Source organism: Aegilops tauschii, chromosome 7, assembly GCF_002575655.3.
Source record: "Aegilops tauschii subsp. strangulata cultivar AL8/78 chromosome 7, Aet v6.0, whole genome shotgun sequence".
NCBI classification, from domain to species: domain Eukaryota; kingdom Viridiplantae; phylum Streptophyta; class Magnoliopsida; order Poales; family Poaceae; genus Aegilops; species Aegilops tauschii.
The window spans coordinates 162,489,503-162,506,393 of record NC_053041.3 but is presented as its reverse complement, the minus strand read 5'-3'; the positions used below and the strand labels follow the sequence as shown (position 1 = coordinate 162,506,393).

Sequence of the window (16,891 nt, the reverse complement as noted above, 5' to 3'; positions counted from 1 at the left end):
CCGCTGTCCCCCTTTCTCTTCCTTTTTGTAGCTGATGCTCTTTCTTCTCTCATAAAAAGGCTACAAGGGAGGATGATCTTCAGGGGGTCAAAATCAGCAGAAGTTCTCCAGAGATTTCTCATCTTCTGTTTGCGGACGACTCTCTCCTGTTCTTCCATGCGACAGAGCAGCAGGCAACTTTGGTAAAAGGTTTGTTGAACACGTATGCGTCGGCGACGGGACAACTAATCAATCCGTTGAAGTGTTCCATCCCCTTTTCGAATCATTGCCAGCCTAATGTTATACATGAGGTAAAGAATGTGTTGGAGATTACTCAGGAGGTTTTTGAACCTAAATACTTGGGCTTGCCAGTCCCTGAAGGAAGAATGCACAAAGGTAGATTTGAAACTACTCAAGATCGGTTGCGGAAGAGGCTTGTGGATTGGAGTGAGCAATATATGTCCTCGGGCAATAAAGAGATTCTCATCAAGGCCGTTGCCCAGGCCATTCCTACTTATGTGATGAGCGTGTTCAAGCTTCCAGCATCGGTGTGTGACGAACTTACACGTATGATTCGCCAATACTGGTGGGGTGTTGAGAAGGGAAAAAGGAAGATGGCATGGATGAGTTGGGATAAGTTGAGGCTTCCTAAGTCCATGGGGGGTATGGGCTTCCGCGACATGAGATCGTTTAATCAAGCCCTGTTAGCCAAACAAGCGTGGAGGCTCCTGGATTCCCCTGAGAGTTTGTGCTCAAGATTGTTAAAGGCTAAGTATTACCCACATGGTCAGTTATTGGACATTGTTTTTCCAAATAGTGGTTCGGAGGTGTGGAGGGGAATTTTATACGGGCTTGAGCTGGTTAAGAAAGGGACAATTTGGCGTGTGGGAGATGGTGCGTCGGTACGTACCTGGAGGGATCCTTGGATCCCGAGACCTGACTCGTTCCGACCAATTACTCCTAAAGGGAATTGCAGACTAAACCGAGTGTCGGATTTCTTGGATGATAACGGGGCTTGGCGAGTAGACAGCCTGAATGAGTTTTTCTGGCATATGGATGTGGTGCATATTCTGAAGATCAGAACTTCTCCCCGGCAGCGCGGTGATTTTCTGTCCTAGTTCCCGGAAAAAAGCGGTCTATTTTCGGTAAAGAGTGCGTACAGACTTGCAACCCAGGCACATAACTCTGTCTTCGCCAACGGTTCATCCAGTACTAATCCGGACGGGGAGCGCTCTTTGTGGAACCTCGTCTGGAAGTCTGATGTACCACAAAAAATGAAGATTACCACTTGGAGGGTTGTTACAGGTATACTAGCTACACAAAAGTGCAAACAGTTTAGGCACTTATCAACGCGATCGACATGTGCTCTTTGTGGTGTACCATGCGCTGGTTGCATGTACGCATGCAAGAATCCTCTGGGTGAACATGCGTCGTCGGTGGCCATTACCAACTGATGATATGCTCCTTGATTCTGGAAAGGAATGGTTTCTGTCCTTGTTGAGCAAGTGTACTGCTGATGTTAGGGATATGCTAATTATGTTGGTATGGAGGATTTGGCAGATGCGCAATGATTTGGTGCACGGAAATGATAGTACGTCAGTCCTCGCCAATGTTGAATACTTGGACAGTTACTACAAGTCGATCAAACTGGCTGGAAGATACTCAACTGATGAGATCATAAAAGGCAAGATGCCTATCCTAGAGGCTACACCCAACGTGAGTGTTGATCGGCCCCTCACAACTCCATGGCCGGCGCCTGCAGTGGGGATGGTGGCACTTTCGGTGGATGGATCTTTCCAGCAAGATGACGGTACTGCGACAGCTGGTATGGTTCTAAGGAACCCTGACGGTACAATTCTCTTCGCAGCTTATCGTTTTATTTTCCATGCAACGAGTCGCTGGAGGCGGAATTACATGCGTTGATGCAAGGTATGGCGGTAGCTATACAACACTCGGACCTCCCGATGATGGTGCAGTCGGACTCCTTGGAGGCTTTGTCCTTTGTTAGGTACTAGGGAGTTTTTTCCTTTGAAGATTACCCGTTCTCAGAATAGAGTTGCCGATCGTCTGGCCCATTATAGCCGCACGGAGCGAACTACTGTTGTGTGGTTGGGCTCAGTACCACCGTGTATTGAGGATTTGTGGCCTCAAGACTGTAACTCTATCATTATGCAATAAAACTCCCTTTACCCCCGGAAAAAAAAGATCTTGGTGCTAAGACGAACGGTACCAGATGTATAGGTAGGTACCGTTAACGGTAGATTATCCACTTTCGCGTACTCTGGTGTCGCACATGCAAAGCAGGCCCGACGCACGTGCCGACCATGCAAGCGTTCGCCCATCCATGCACTGTTCTTTTCTTTCCTTACAAAACATCTGACGTATGCATGCCAGTGTTTGCTGTATTTTATGTACTCAGCACATTGATCTTGGTGCGACGAACGGTACCAGATGTATAGGTAGGTACCGTTAACGGTAGATTATCCACTTTCGGATACTCTGGTGTCGCATATGCAAAGCAGGCCCGATGCACGTGCCGGCCATGCAAGCGTTCGCCCATGCAGCTCCTCCAGACTCCCAACGATGCAAGCCCGCTATAAATCGAACCGGACGCTGATTGCTTTGCCTCACTCCATACGAGACACCAAGCACTCGCCAGTGCCCACTCTTCCCACTCTCAGTCACAAACCCGACTACCTGCCAATGTCTCCAGCGGCGATGCCGAGCTCCGGCCACCAGGGCAGCGGCGCACCGCATTTGGTGTTCGTCCCGAGCGCCGGCATGGGCCACCTCCTCCCTTTCACCCGCTTCATCACCGCCATCGCAGACATGGGCGTGGACATCTCCGTCGTGACCGCCCTCCCGACGGTCTCGGAGGCCGAGGCCGAGCACTTCGCCGGCCTCTTCGCTGCCTTCCCCGCCATCCGGCGCATCGACTTCAACCTCCTGCCGTTCGACGCCTCCGCGTTTGCGGACACCGAGCCCTTCTTCCTACGGTGGGAGTCCCTGCGCCGCTCGGCCCATCTCCTCGGCCCGCTCATCGCCGGCGCCGCGCCGCGCGCGTCGGCCATCATCACGGACGTCACCTTGGCTTCCGAGGTCATCCCCGTAGCTAAGAACGAGCTGAAGCTTCCATGCCACGTCCTCTTCACGTCCGGCGCAACCGTGCTGGCATTCCTCGCCTACTTCCCCGTCTACCTTGACGGCGCCAACGCAGACCACCTCGTCGGCGATGTCGACGTTCCGGGCGTTCGACGCCTCCCGTCAGACTACTGCCCGCGTGTGCTGCGCAACCCCGACGGCCTCTTCACCAAGCAGTTCATCGTCAACGGCCGCGAGATCGCCAAAGCAGACGGCATCCTCGTCAACACGTTCGATGCCTTGGAGCCAGAGGCACTCACTGCCCTGCGGGGCGGCAAGGTCGTTCCCGGATTTCCTCCGGTGTTCGCCGTCGGCCCGCTCAAGTCGACGCCCTCAGCGAGAAGAAGCGATAAGGCGGACTCGCCTATCGCCTGGCTCGGGGAGCAGCCAGCACGGTCGGTGGTCTACGTCGCCTTCGGCAACTGTAACGCCGCGGCGCTGAAACAGATCCGCGAGATCGGCGCCGGGCTGGAGGCCAGCGGCTGCCGGTTCCTGTGGGTGGTGAAGACCACGATACTGGACCGCGAGGACACGGCGGAGCTGAGGGACGTGGTGGGCGATGGGTTCCTGGGGCGCGTGCAGGGACGGGGCCTGGTAACCAAGGAGTGGGTGGACCAGGAGGCGGTCCTGAAGCACCCGGCCGTGGGGCTGTTCCTGAGCCACGCCGGGTGGGGGTCGGTGACGGAGGCGGCCGCGTACGGCGTGCCGATGCTGGCGTGGCCGACGTTGGGCGACCACAAGATAATCGCGACGGTGATACGAAGCGGCGGCTTTGGGGTGTGGATGGAGCACTGGAGCTGGCAGGAGGAGGACTCGGAGGAGAGTTCGGTGGTGAGCGGGGTGGAGATTGGGGAAAAGCTGAAGGAGGTGATGGGCAACGAGGCGATTTCGGCAAGCGCGGCCAAGATGCGCGAGGAGGCGACCAAGGCCGTCGCCCCAGGCGGCTCCAGCTACCGGAGCATGCACGAGTTCCTCGCCATGCTCGGCTGACTGTTCTAGCGACCACTTTCTAAGGGCACAACTACCTGACGATCCCGGCCCTTAGTATCAGGTTGGACGGAGTTAATTGCAAGGCACTGCCACACTTCGGCACGTTGTGACGAATCAGTATCACCAGTTACTTTTTTTGCCATGCAGTGCCAACTCTAAGCCTAAGTGTTGCAAAACGGTTTGACAGGCGTATAAGCTCGTATTGACTTCGGCACGTTGTGACGAATCAGTATCACTAGTTACTTTTTTTGCCATGCAGTGCCAACTCTAAGCCTAAGTGTTGCAAAACGGTCTGACAGGTGTATAAGCTCGTATTGACCACGTATCTGACCGACCGGCCCTACGTGTCAGCTGCCACGGAGGCCTACCCGCGCGCACCCGTCTCGGTCGCTCCATGTAGCCGGGTCCGGTCGAACCCAACCGGAGCCAGCCGCACTCTGTCCCTCTCCTCGCCTCATCGCCCTCGTCTCTCCAGCCGCCGCCGCCGCTCGCCGCGCAGACCGCCGCGTCCGCCACCGCCGGCGTGCCATGGTCTTCGAGGATGAGAGCAGCGACGACTTGTCCGGCCTGCAGATGTCCTCCTCCTCCGACGGGATGCATTATCAGGTCAGTGGTGGAGCTAGGATTAGGGTTAGGTGATTTGGGGATTTGATGATCTGGTTTTCTGATTTGAGGATTTGCTCCCTGTAGATTCCTGCTAGCATTGAAGACCAAGACTACAATGGCTTGGAGAAGGCACCAGAGGGGCTCTGCGTGGAGCATCGGCTGCCAACTGAGCGCCGTGTAGCTTTTGAATCATTTGAGACGGGCAGGAGGTTTCTAGTTTGTGCTCAGCCTGTAAGATTGATGCTCGCTCTCTCTCTATGTTCACTGTAATATAGTTACTAGTACTGATGATGAAGCACATTGTTTACCACTTAGTAGTTTTGATGTTCTAGTACTGATGCTCACTGCAATAGCTTAGTTGGCTATGTTCACTGTAATATATTTATGGTTTAGTTATTTATTAGTAGTTCTGATGATTATGGTTTTGATGCTTATGTTCACTGTAATATGTATATGGGCAGCAGCTTAGTTGGCTATGTTCACTAGTACTAATGATGAAGCAAATTGTTAGTTGATTGAGGCAGTGTAGTTGCTAATTTTTAATTGAGGCAGTATAGGTTGCAGTTGAAGTAGCATTGTTTAGTTGGCCACATGGATAGGTTGTAGTTCTGCAGTTGTTAGTTCATTTTTTAAAAGTGCCCTTTCATAATGGTAATTCTTCAGAGAGTAACAATATAAGTGTTTGCTATATTGCAGGAAGCTGTAAATTGTGGTTTCCTTGCTTGGGTTGACCCAGAGTAGCCTCCCACAATGCAAAATGCATTGTTGAAGCTTTGGGAAATGTTTGAAGACAGCAGGACTGCTAGGAGGAAGGATAACCTGGAAAGTTCACTTACTATCCACCACCTTAAAGAAGAGAAAAGGAATCTGGATGCCAACTATGACAAACTAGTTGAAGATGTCCATCAACTTCTCAGTGCCCAGGAGGACAGGGTGTTGGATTTCAGCTCTCTGAAAGCTAAGGAGAAGAGAGATGAGAGAGCCAGTGCATCAGTTGTGGCTGCCATGAAGAATGAGATGGAGAAGAAAGAGGTAGAGAACTTCAAGATGAAAGAGAAGTACAAAGTGCTGATGAACCTGGTAGAAGCTCAAGGCACTGTCATTAGGAACCTGAAGATGAATCATTTGAAAGAGAAGGAAAAGCTAGCTGAAGGCAACAACAATTTAAAGATTCAGGTTGATGAGCTCACCAAGTCTTTGGAAAAAATCACAGAAGAGAATGTGCAGCTGAACCTTCACATGTCTGATCTCAAGAGGGGGCATGAGAATCTGATAAAACGCAGGGATGAGGTAAAGCTCCAGCTTTCTGTTCATTTGAAGTCACTGGAGAAGAGCAACGAGAAGTTGAAGTTGATCCATGACATCCTGAAGGAATGAGGTAGATGAAGATGATCTGGGTAGATGAAGCAGAGCATACCTATCATGATATAAGTTGCTTTGATAGAAGGCTTTGCTAATCTTTTGTGAAGGGTGGTTTAGTTAAGTGTAATGTATGGATGTAGTAGTTGTGAACAATGTTGAACTCCACTATGCTATGGTCTTTAGGTAATGTTGCAAGAATCTAGTAATTATGGCCGTAAGAATCTATGGTTATGTTGAACTCCAGTATGCTATGTTATTTAGCTAATGCTCAAGTTATATCTCCTCTTCAACCTCGGATGAAATATTTAGCTAATTCTCAAGTTAGATGGCTCAAGTTCTACCTATAAACTAACGAATCCCTGGCCAAATCAAACACTAGAGCAAAAAAAACGCTGACGTGGCCATTGTCAACAGGGATTGCCCTGAGTGGTGGCCCTGATTATTAAAGCAATGCGCGGGGGCGAACAGGAAACAGTTTGTGCATTTGGGGAAAAAACCTAGGGTTAGGCGACGGCGGAGGCGATCTCGCAGGCGGCGGCGGCTGCGTCCAAGTCAATGTCAATATTGTGGTCTTCGGGTCGTTCTCAGGCTCCCAGCTTCCGTCGAGCCTCTGGAAGGAGAGGGGACGAATCGAGGTCACCGGTGCCCTACCGTGAGAGCCCGATGGCGTATGAGCCGGAGAAGCTCTGCTGGTGCAGGCCGCGTAGGAAGGCGCCGAGATGGATCTCATGGAGCCGTCAGAACCCAGGCAGGACGTACTACACCTGCGTGGATGCCATGGTAAGTTTCATTTTTGTTCTACTTTTCTGTTCATTAGATCTTCTCCCTTCTCAAACCCTGATTTCTGTTGCTACAGCATGGTGGTTGTGGTTTCCTTGAATGGCATGATGATCCTCTCCCGAAGTTTTTGAGTGATTTGATTGGAGATTTGCGAGATGAAGTGCGTAGGCTGAGAGGTGAAACAAGTGTTGGTGTGTTTGAAGATGACAGTGCAGTTGTGGCTCTGCCTGAAGCTCAAAGAGGAAGAGAGGTGGTGGCTTTGGAATAACAGCTCAAGGAGAAAAATGCAGAGATAGATGCACTGAAGGACAAATATCACAATGTTGTCTTTCTTTTTCTTGTCTTTGTGGTAGGTTTAGTGACAGCCAAGATGCTGCGGCAGTAAGCCTGTTTAGTACTGAAGATGCAAGTTGTGGTCAGGTTGATCCTTGCTAAGGAGAGATGCAAGTTAGTGTCAGTTGTGGTCAGGTTGATCCTACTGTGTTGTTGATCCTACTGTTGTTAAGTTAGTGTCAGGTGTTGCAATTTAGTGTCAGGTTAGCTCCTACTGTGTTGTTGTTCCTACTGTTGTTAAGTTAGTGTCAGGTGTTGCAAGTTAGTGCCACTACTGTTGTTGATCCTAGTAATGTGTCAGGTGTCTTTGTAAAAAAGATTTGGTGTAATCAAGTATGTGGCCATTGTGGCATTATCATCCAGTTTGTGCATGGTTTCTTGACACATGTGTATTGAGTTGTTTCATAAAAGCCAAATGAACAAATATCTTGACACAAGTGCCAAATGAGCATTGAGTTGTTTCACAAATGCCAAATGAACAACACAAAAAGCCTTGAGTTGTTCACAAGTGCCAAATGGCCAAATATTTCAGATATTGCAGGCCGAATATGTTCACAGGAGCATCATAGGTCCACAAATGACCATAAAATACATGGTTTGTAGCACAAATAACTTAGTTCACATCAGACTCAACTTAGTACTCCATTAGGACATACACCAGTTTTGTAGCACAACTAACTTAGTTCACATCTAACTTAGTTCACATCTTCTCTCACTCAAGTAGCAACATTCTCTCACTCAAGTGTTACCACTGGCAGTAAAGAATGACATCAAGCGAGTATAATTCCCTGGGACACTTGAAGGAGCACCAGAAGTAGAAGGACCAGAAGATGAAGCTCCTGCAGCAAATCTTGGGGCAGTGAAAGGCCTTGCAAATCTTGCACTTGCACTAGCTGACACTCTAGCAGATCTTGAAGTAGATCTTGCACTAGCAGTTTTTGCAGAAGTAGTTCTTGCAGAAGCAGACCTTGCTGGTGGCTGCTGTGATCCTGATGGAGTATCTTCATTCCTTGATCTTGCAGGTGCCTTGCAAACATTTACAAGGAAACATGCTAGTTAGTCACAAAGGTTTAGCACAAAAAACATAGAAGGAAAGAAGACCAATTAGCAAGTAAAATTCACAAGGGTTTACCACATGCTTGTTTTTCCTCAAAGCCAACTCTGGTCTCAACTGTTGCTTGCAGTTGGTGTACCTATGGCCTTGGAGCCCACAGTTGTTGCATGTTATAGTGGCCATTCTTGAACTGTCCTTTGGTTTTGGAACCTCAAATCTGCCCTTTATCCTCTTCTCTTTCCTTCTCCCCTTCTTCACATGAAATTTGGGTGGCTCTATGTCTGGTCCACGTGTCCTTGTCCAATCATATTCACCAGGAACTGGATATATCATTGGTTCATATGCAGCAAGGTAAAAAGGTTTTTTGAAGAAATTGCAGACATAGTCCTCTGGAAATCTTTTTGCCTTGTTAATTGCTGATATTGCATGGTTGCATGGTATGCCACTCAGGTCCCACTTTCTGCAGCCACATGTATAAGCTTCCAAGTTTACAGCATGTGTTTGCTGCCCACTGGTCACTTGCCAAAGGTTTACACCAGCTTGAATAGGTTTGCAAAATCTGACCCTTTCCTTTTCCTCCTCAAGCTTCTCAGCATAATGTGGTGTGATCTCCCACAGAGATGCCTTTCCTCTCTCTCTGTTTCTATGCCACCTCACCATCTGCTTGTCCTTAATACCATCAATCATGGTCCTAATAGGTCTTTTTTCTAAAATCTAGGATGTACTTGTTGAACACCTCAGACAGGTTGTTAACAACCAAGTCTGTCTTACAGTTAGTGTCAAAAGCATGCCTAGCCCATGTGTGCTTAGGTATTCCACTTAGCCACTTCCAAGCTTCCTCACTCTCATTTTTCAAGTCATTCATGACAATGTTAAACTTGTGCTGGTTATAAGCATAGCTGGCATTATCCATGCATTTCTTAAGATCTCCCCCCTAAACTCAGCATTCTGGAAATTTGCATAGAGGTGTCTAAGGCAAGATCTTTGATGACAGTTTGGAAAAACTTGGTTTATTGCATTTAGTAGCCCCTGTTCACAAGGCATGCTAGACTTGGCTGCTGTACTACTACATCTAGAACATAACATGCTAATGCAGAAGAACATAAAAGCAAGAACATAACAGAAAGATGCATGGATACCTTCTGTCTATCAGACATGATAGTATAAGGCCCAAATTTGCCAACTTCTCCTCCTGGGCATATCTTCAGTTGGTGTAGAAACCAACACCAGTTAGTTGTGTCCTCTTGTCCAACAACAGCAAATGCAAGTGGGAAAATATTATTATTCCCATCTCTTCCATTGGCAGCTAGGATTTGAGCACCAGTGGTGAGCTTAATAAAGCATCCATCAACACCTGTTGTTGCAACCAGAGAACAATTTAAACTTCTACAAAGCATTACTAAACCATATATTGAGAAAGAACCACTACATCAATTGAGAAAGAACTATAAAGCATTACTAACCAATGAATGGTTTGCATGCATTGAGAAATCCCTCCCTTGCTCCATTTATGCAGAAGAACATAGCATGAAACCTTGGTCCTGGATGTGGTATTTTTGTAGTTGGTCTTGGAGTAATTGTTGCAACTAAAACTCTACTACCACGGTTTGTATCCATGATGGTCTGAGCATAATCCCTTAGCCTGGGATACTGCTTCTTGTGCTCTCCTAGCACAGCTTCCACAGCTAGGTTTTTGGCCCTATAGGCCATGTGCCTTGGCACATCAACACCATACTTCTCATTGCAGTTGTCAATCAGAGTGTGTATGCTGGTGGTTGGATCAGACCTGAACAATGACTCATAGGTCTTTGCAAGCCACTTGGCACTAATCCTAGATGTCTCAGTGCTACTAGGGCAAGTGTGCTCCAGCCTTATTTTTTTTAATAGCAAAAGTCTTCTCCCCTTTGATAACTGCAGCAACTATGCAAAACTGGCAGTGCTCTTGCTTACAACAGGCAATGATCCTTTGGTCTGAATTTCTGTGATACCTGAAGTCTCTGGCCTGTGTGATGTGCAAGCTCAACAAAGCATCTCTGAATTGCTGTTGATTCTTGAAGCACATGTACATACATAACTGCTGATGTGGTTGCTCAAGTTTGTCATTGTACCAGATCCTTGGTTTCCTTTTCTTGGCCCTACTCTTCCTCCCTTTAGGTAGAACAAATGATAGTGGCTCATGTCCATCATCTTCATCCTCAAACAGCAACCCATCATCTTCTTCATCTGATGAAGGAATGAAATCAGGTTGCACCTCCTCCAACGCACTAGAATGTGTCCTAGTAGGGCCTCTCCTAACTACCAGCTTCTTCCTCTTTTTTGCAGGTTTTTGCATTGGTGGCTCTTCTGTTGCAACAACATTGATCTCATCCTCCTTCTCCTACTCCTCCTCCTCCTCCATCTCAAACAAGTCCTCAACCTCAGTGTCACCCTCATAATGTAATTGTTCCTCTTCTGAATCTTCATCTTCAACTTCTTGCTCTGCTAGTTTATTCCCCTCAATTATCTCTGTGTCTTCAATTATCCTGTACTTCTTCATGCAGAAAGGATTGTTATCACTGTCATATGCAGCAGCCTCAGAGTCATCATTGTTATTATGTCCCTCCTCTAGCACTGCCTCTTCCTCCATTACAGCTTTGAGCTTCTCCTTACTGAAATTTCTGCTCTCTTGTGTGCACTGACTATGAAAAACAACACCTTGTTGATCAACAGCAAGAACTGCAGGCTCACTGAGATCATACACAACAGGTGGTCTATACAATATAGTTGCTAAATTTTCTTCTCTCCTCTGACAGACATTGTTGTAGTTTGGACTCACTAAATCTTCTTCTATCTGACATACAGAAGGTGCTGTTGCCCTCACTAGCAAATTCAGAACTAAACTATGCTCATATTCTTTCTTAAGTTGCTGCAGTTTGATGTTTGTGTCAATTAACTCTAACCCTTGCTCTCTTTCCTCTCCTCTACCTAAATTCTTCATGTGGTACAGTTCATCAGAGAAGGAATAACCTTGTGTGTGCATAAGTGCATATAAGTTAAGAAATGTCACATCTGAGCTGCATATCTTCCTATCCAGATTGTGTTGTGCATCGAAATGAATCCGAACATCCCAAACAGCATCATCCAAACTACAATTGACAGCACAAATTTAGACTGTCATGAGCAACACTAACCCTACCCCCTATTTTGCAATATACAGAAAGAAGCAGAGAAAAGAACGACTTACAGCACGCCGCCAGCAACTCCACTGGTCCACTGATGGCTACTGCTAGGGTGGGCCACCCATATCTCTGCCAGCTTCAGCCTGTCCTCCATGGACAGTGCAGCCTCCTCCTCCCAATCCTCGTCTGCGCTGGAGTAGTATGAACTAGAGCCGTCGACGTCGTCCAGACCTAAGTGGTCATCGGGGCCGAGACCAGGAAGGTCTCCGTACCCGCCCGCGCCGTCGGCGCCGCCGGGAGTCGCCGCCGCCATCGCCTGAGAGGGAGAGGGAGACGAGGGAGGGGGGAGAGGAAACTAGGGTTCGTCCGGTCCGATTCGACCCGACCCAGCTACTTGGTGCGACCGACCCGGGCTGGATCGAGTGACCGACCGGGTGCGAGCGGCTGCACGCGGGTAGGCCACCGTGGCAGCTGACACGTAGGGCCGGTCGGTCAGATACGTGGTCAATACGAGCTTATACGCCTGTCAGACCGTTTTGCAACACTTAGGCTTAGAGTTGGCACTGCATGGCAAAAAATGACTAGTAGTACTGAATTCGTCACAACGTGCCGAAGTATGGTAATGCCTTGTAATTAACTCGGTTGGATGGATGCCTTCTTGTTGATCGTGGAGCCATGCGGCGACTTCTCTGCAGGGTCTGCTAGTAGTTGACCAAAAATCGCATCCCGAGCAGTACGCAAGTGTAGAAGCTTCACGGACCATATGGCGCTATGTATCAGTGGGTGGGTTTTGTGGTAGGCCATAGAACGCACCACCACTCTAATAATTTTGCTGTTTTGGCAAAAAAAAGAGGAAAGGGTCACGAGTCTCTAGATTATTTTTTGGCCAGCCAATTTGTTAGAGCATCTCTAGCAGACCCGTATAATACCGACTCGTAAAATGCGTTTACAGTTCGCTGCAGATGTGATTTGCGGGGCAAAATTGTGCGCTGCAGATTAGACCCCATATAAAAAACTGTAAAATTTTAAAAAAGCATTCGCGGAAAAAACTTGCAACGGCATTGATCACATATAGTTCATCATCATACTACATTAATCTCATACATAGTTCATGTACATTGTACTACTGGGGGGTCTGCGGGCCCGAGCGTATGCTACCAAAATCCACGAGCTCGCGGCGGCGACGACGCGGCGGAGGAGCTGGAGGAGCTCAGTTAGAGTCGGAGTCGAGGTCGAGGTCGATGAAGACTTTGGCCTGCTCCGCCTTCATGACGCGCAGGTCCGCCTCCTTGGACGCGTGCGCCTGCGATGCCGCGGTGCCCTGCTCGAGGAAGATGCGCTCGTAGTCGAGCTCGCGGCGGCGGAGCGCGTCGGCCTCCTCGAGCTCCCTCGCGCGAGCGCTCCATGATGACGCACTCAAGGTGCTCCTCCTGCCCCAGGGGGAGGTAGTCCTCGGGGCCGAGCACTCCTCGACGCAGCGACGCATCGGCCTCGGGCGTGACGACAAGCGGCCCGAGCTCCTCCGGCTCTCTCTTGACCAGAGTGAGCCGCGAGCTCAAGGCGCCCGCGGACGAGTTCCCCGTGGCAGGGGAGCCGAAGGAGGCATAGCGGCAGGGGGCGAGCTCGCAGCGAACGAACGCCGGTGGCGGTCGGCTCCCGTGGATGAGCAACCTCTGCGCGCCCCGCTTGCGGGCGACGTCGGATCTGCGGCGGCGGCGGCGCTCCGCGTCATCCCCCGAGCTTCCGTAGCCATCCATGGCTTTTGAGGCTCGCCGGCGGCGAGAAATTGGGCGGAGGCGGATAGGGTTTGACCCGTATCCGAGCGGTGAAACAACATATATAGCAGTGGGGAGGGAGTTTTTCCAGGCCACAATAAAAATTTATGGCCGGACCGTGGATACAGTGTCTACTCCGGCTAGAAAAACGGGCCGAACCCATATACTCACCGGAATTATATGGGTTCGGCCCTTTTATGGGGTCTGCTAGAGATGCTCTTAGGAGCATATCCAACGTCGACCCTCAAACCGCCCGCATCGGTCTGGACCACGCGGTCTGGATGCGTTTTGCAACACGAGCCTGCATTGCTGCGCCGACCGGTCCGGACACACTTTTTCCTGCAAACCTGAGACAGACTGGGGCGGCCTTTGCAGGCGTCAGGACCGCTGCCATGCCCGCTTCTGACTGCCCTGACCCATCCAAAAAACCCTCATGTCTCGTGCTTTCCATCTAACGCACGCACCACACTCATGCTAACCCAGAGTATGCACCGACCGGCATTGATGCCGCGCAGAAGGAGACGGAGCTGCTCCTCCATGAGTGGCAGACAACAGTCAGACAAGGCTGCCGCGGCGGACCAGCGCCCTACCGCCGCTGGAGGGATGACGACGACAGCGGCAGCGGCATGGACGGCGATGGTGGTGCGGCCAGGCAGGGTAGCCACGCGTACAAGGTGGTTGTCCGATAGAAACTGTCAATTTTTTTTAGTTTTCAGTAAAAACGGCTGAAATATCGGCAGTTTATGTAAATTGTGACCGAACTTGAATGAATTCCATCCACTTTGATTGATTTTCATCCAGCCTGTTGCAATGGGTTTGAATTGTATGCAGATAGCTATGGATGGCTGGCTTCCACATCTCTGTCCATGGACTGGTCCATCAATCCGTGGACGGATAGAGAGCCGATTGCGGATTAGCGTTGGAGATGCCCTAACTGCGTAAAGAGATCGCTGCAATTTTTATTGCTCACTTAGAATCATATTTGTTGTATATAAGTTGCATATATCATGTATGCCGCAACTTCATATATTTGTTGTATGTAAGCTGCATTTATTTTGTTGTATTCACACTGTATTTGTAGTACATAAGCTGCCTATATAATATAAGCCGCATATTCGTTGTATATATATGCTGCATATATTTTGTTAATTCTTCCAATAAAAGTCCTGCTTCTATACAACCCCCATGCTAGATGAAAATAAAAAAACACTGGTGCGAGTCAAACTCCCGACCTGCCAACCTGACAATCACCTAAAACTCTAAGCTCCCCCGACAGGAACTCTTTTGGTGAATCGTGGGGTGTGGAGAGTGTGTGGGCCCCCGATGACAATGGGGTAGACTGTTTGTGTGGGCAGCTGTTCCTTGCATGTCCATTTTTCTTTGGTACGTCTCCTCCATGTGGGGTGGAGGATAGCTGATGGCGAGGGTTAATTCGATTAGCTTGGCGCTATGTAAGCTGCTCAGAGTGCTCTGTAGCGGCTCCAGGAGAGGTCTTCTATAGCGGCAATGTCGAGGCAGAAAAATGTTGTGCATTAAATTGCTAAGTGTTATCTGTGAACTTTTTTAATCTGTGAAATTTATTTTAAATTTGCAAATGTTTTTAAATATATAAATATATTCTAAATTCACGCCCATTCAAAAAAATCATGGTTCTAAACAATTATTTTGATTTAACAAAAAATAAAAAAATTACCGGCTTTTTACAAGATTGCAGTAGAGTGGGCGCAAACATATATTACTAAGCAAGCGAGTGGATTAGAGAGTCGAGCTGAGCGAGTGCAAGATTTGTGGACCGACCCATGTGAACATTGTATCAGCAATTCTACAAATTCACCGTGGAATATAAGCTAGGGGCTCACACAATGACCACGGGCTGACATCAAGGCCCAAATATCTAAGGATATCATAATCATACATCGAACAACTTCAGTTTCCTCCTAAAACAAATATCGTCTTTATGGGCACTCTCGCACGATATACAAAATAAAAGACCATCATAACATAATTAAAATCCAAGCGTATGCTACCAAAATCCATGAGCTTGCAGCGGCAACGACGCGGCGGAGGAGCTGGAGGAGCTCATTCGGAGTCGGAGTCGAGGTCGATGAAGACTTTGGCCTGCTCCGCCTTCATGACGCGCATGTCCGCCTCCTTGGACGCGTGCGCCTGCGATGCCACGACGCCCTGCTCGAGGAAGATGCGCTCGTAGTCGAGCTCGCGGCGGCGGAGCGCGTCGGCCTCCTCAAGCTCCCACGCGCGCGCTCCATGATGACGCGCTCAAGGTGCTCCTCCTGCCCCGGGGGGAGGTAGTCCTCGGGGCCGATCACTCCTCGACGCGGCGACGCGTCGGCCTCGGGCGTGACGGCAAGCGACCCGAGCTCCTCCGGCTCTCTCTTGACCAGAGTGAGCCTCGAGCTCAAGGCACCCGCGGACGAGCTCCCCGTGGCAGGGGATTCGAAGGAGGCATGGCGGTGGGGGGCAAGCTCACACTCGTACTCGACGAGCTCGCGACGAACGAACGCCGGCGGCAGTCGGCTCCCGTGGTTGAGCCACCTCTGCGCGCCCCGCTTGCGGGCGACGTCGGATCTGCGGCGGCGGCGCTCCGCCTCATCTCCAGAGCTTCCGTAGCCATTCATGGCTTTTTGAGGGTCGCCGGCGGTGATAAATTGGGCGGAGGAGGAGGGGAATCGCGGTGGAGGCGGATAGGGTTTGACCCGTATCCGAGCGGTGAAACAACATATATAGCAGTGAGGAGGGAGTTTTTCCGGGCCACGATAAAAAATTTACGGCCGGGCCGTGGATACGGTGTCTACTCTGGCCAGAAAAAGGGCCGAACCCGTATACTCACCGGAATTATACGGGTTCGACCCTTTTACGGGGTCTGCTAGAGGTGCTCTTAGGGGCATATCCAACGCCGACCCTCAAACCGCCCGCATCGGTCTGGACCACACGGTCTGGATGCGTTTTGCAACACGAGCCTGCATTGCTGCGCCGACCGGTCCGGACACACTTTTTCCTGCAAACCCGAGACAAACTGGGGCGGCCTTTGCAGGCGTCAGGACCGCTGTCATGCCCGCTTTTGACTGCCCTGGCCCATCCAAAAAGCCCTCATGTCTCATGCTTTCCATCTAATGCACGCACCGCATTCATGCCGACCCAGAGTATGCACCGACCGGCATTGATGCCGCGCAGAAGGAGACGGAGCTGCTCCTCCATGAGTGGCAGACAACGGTCAGACAAGGCTGCCGCGGCGGACCAGCGTCCTACCACCGCTGGAAGGATGACGACGACGACAGCGGCAACGGCATGGACAGCGATGGTGGCGCGGCCAGGCAGGGCAGCAACGCGTACAAGGTGGTTGTCCGATAGAAGCTGTCAGTTTTTTTTAGTTTTCAGTAAAAACAGCCGAAATATCGGCAGTTTATGTAAATCGTGACCGAACTTGAATGAATTCCATCCACTTTGATTGAATTTCATCCAGCCTGTTGCAATGGGTTTGAATTGTATGGAGATAGCTATGGATGGCTGGCTTTCATATCCGTGCTCATCGACTGGTCCCCCAATCCGCGGACGGATACATAGCCGATTGCGGATTCGCGTTGGAGATGCCCTAACTGCGTGAAGAGATTGCTGCAATTTTTATTGCTCACTTAGAATCATATTTGTTGTATATAAGTTGCATATATCATGTAGTATGTCGCAACTTCAAATAT

General features: G+C 49.7%; 2 protein-coding genes across 3 annotated transcripts; both read left to right on the top strand.

The window, feature by feature from the left end:
• The first annotated feature begins 2,622 nt into the window (after positions 1-2,622).
• Positions 2,623-4,305, top strand: LOC109782690 (UDP-glycosyltransferase CGT-like). Its single transcript, XM_020341307.4, has one exon. The coding sequence runs from the start codon at positions 2,683-2,685 to the stop codon at positions 4,108-4,110; it is 1,428 nt and encodes a 475-aa protein (XP_020196896.1). The 5' UTR covers positions 2,623-2,682; the 3' UTR covers positions 4,111-4,305.
• A 190-nt stretch (positions 4,306-4,495) lies between these two features.
• On the top strand, positions 4,496-6,453 carry LOC109782685 (uncharacterized). Of its 2 annotated transcripts, none has more exons than XM_020341303.4 (3): positions 4,496-4,716; positions 4,801-4,947; positions 5,413-6,453. In XM_020341303.4, exon 3 carries the CDS (start codon positions 5,467-5,469, stop codon positions 6,091-6,093), a length of 627 nt encoding a protein of 208 aa, XP_020196892.3. In that variant the 5' UTR covers positions 4,496-4,716; positions 4,801-4,947; positions 5,413-5,466; the 3' UTR covers positions 6,094-6,453. The 2 variants fall into 2 exon arrangements, with proteins under 2 accessions (XP_020196892.3, XP_073361794.1); XM_073505693.1 differs by having other exon boundaries at positions 4,502-4,716; positions 5,413-6,451.
• Positions 6,454-16,891: the final 10,438 nt, after the last annotated feature.

Bases quoted from the DNA above. Each gene is read 5' to 3' on its own strand.
- LOC109782685 (XM_020341303.4), top strand. From the start codon at position 5,467: ATGCAAAATGCATTGTTGAAGCTTTGGGAAATGTTTGAAGACAGCAGG.
- LOC109782690 (XM_020341307.4), top strand. From the start codon at position 2,683: ATGTCTCCAGCGGCGATGCCGAGCTCCGGCCACCAGGGCAGCGGCGCA.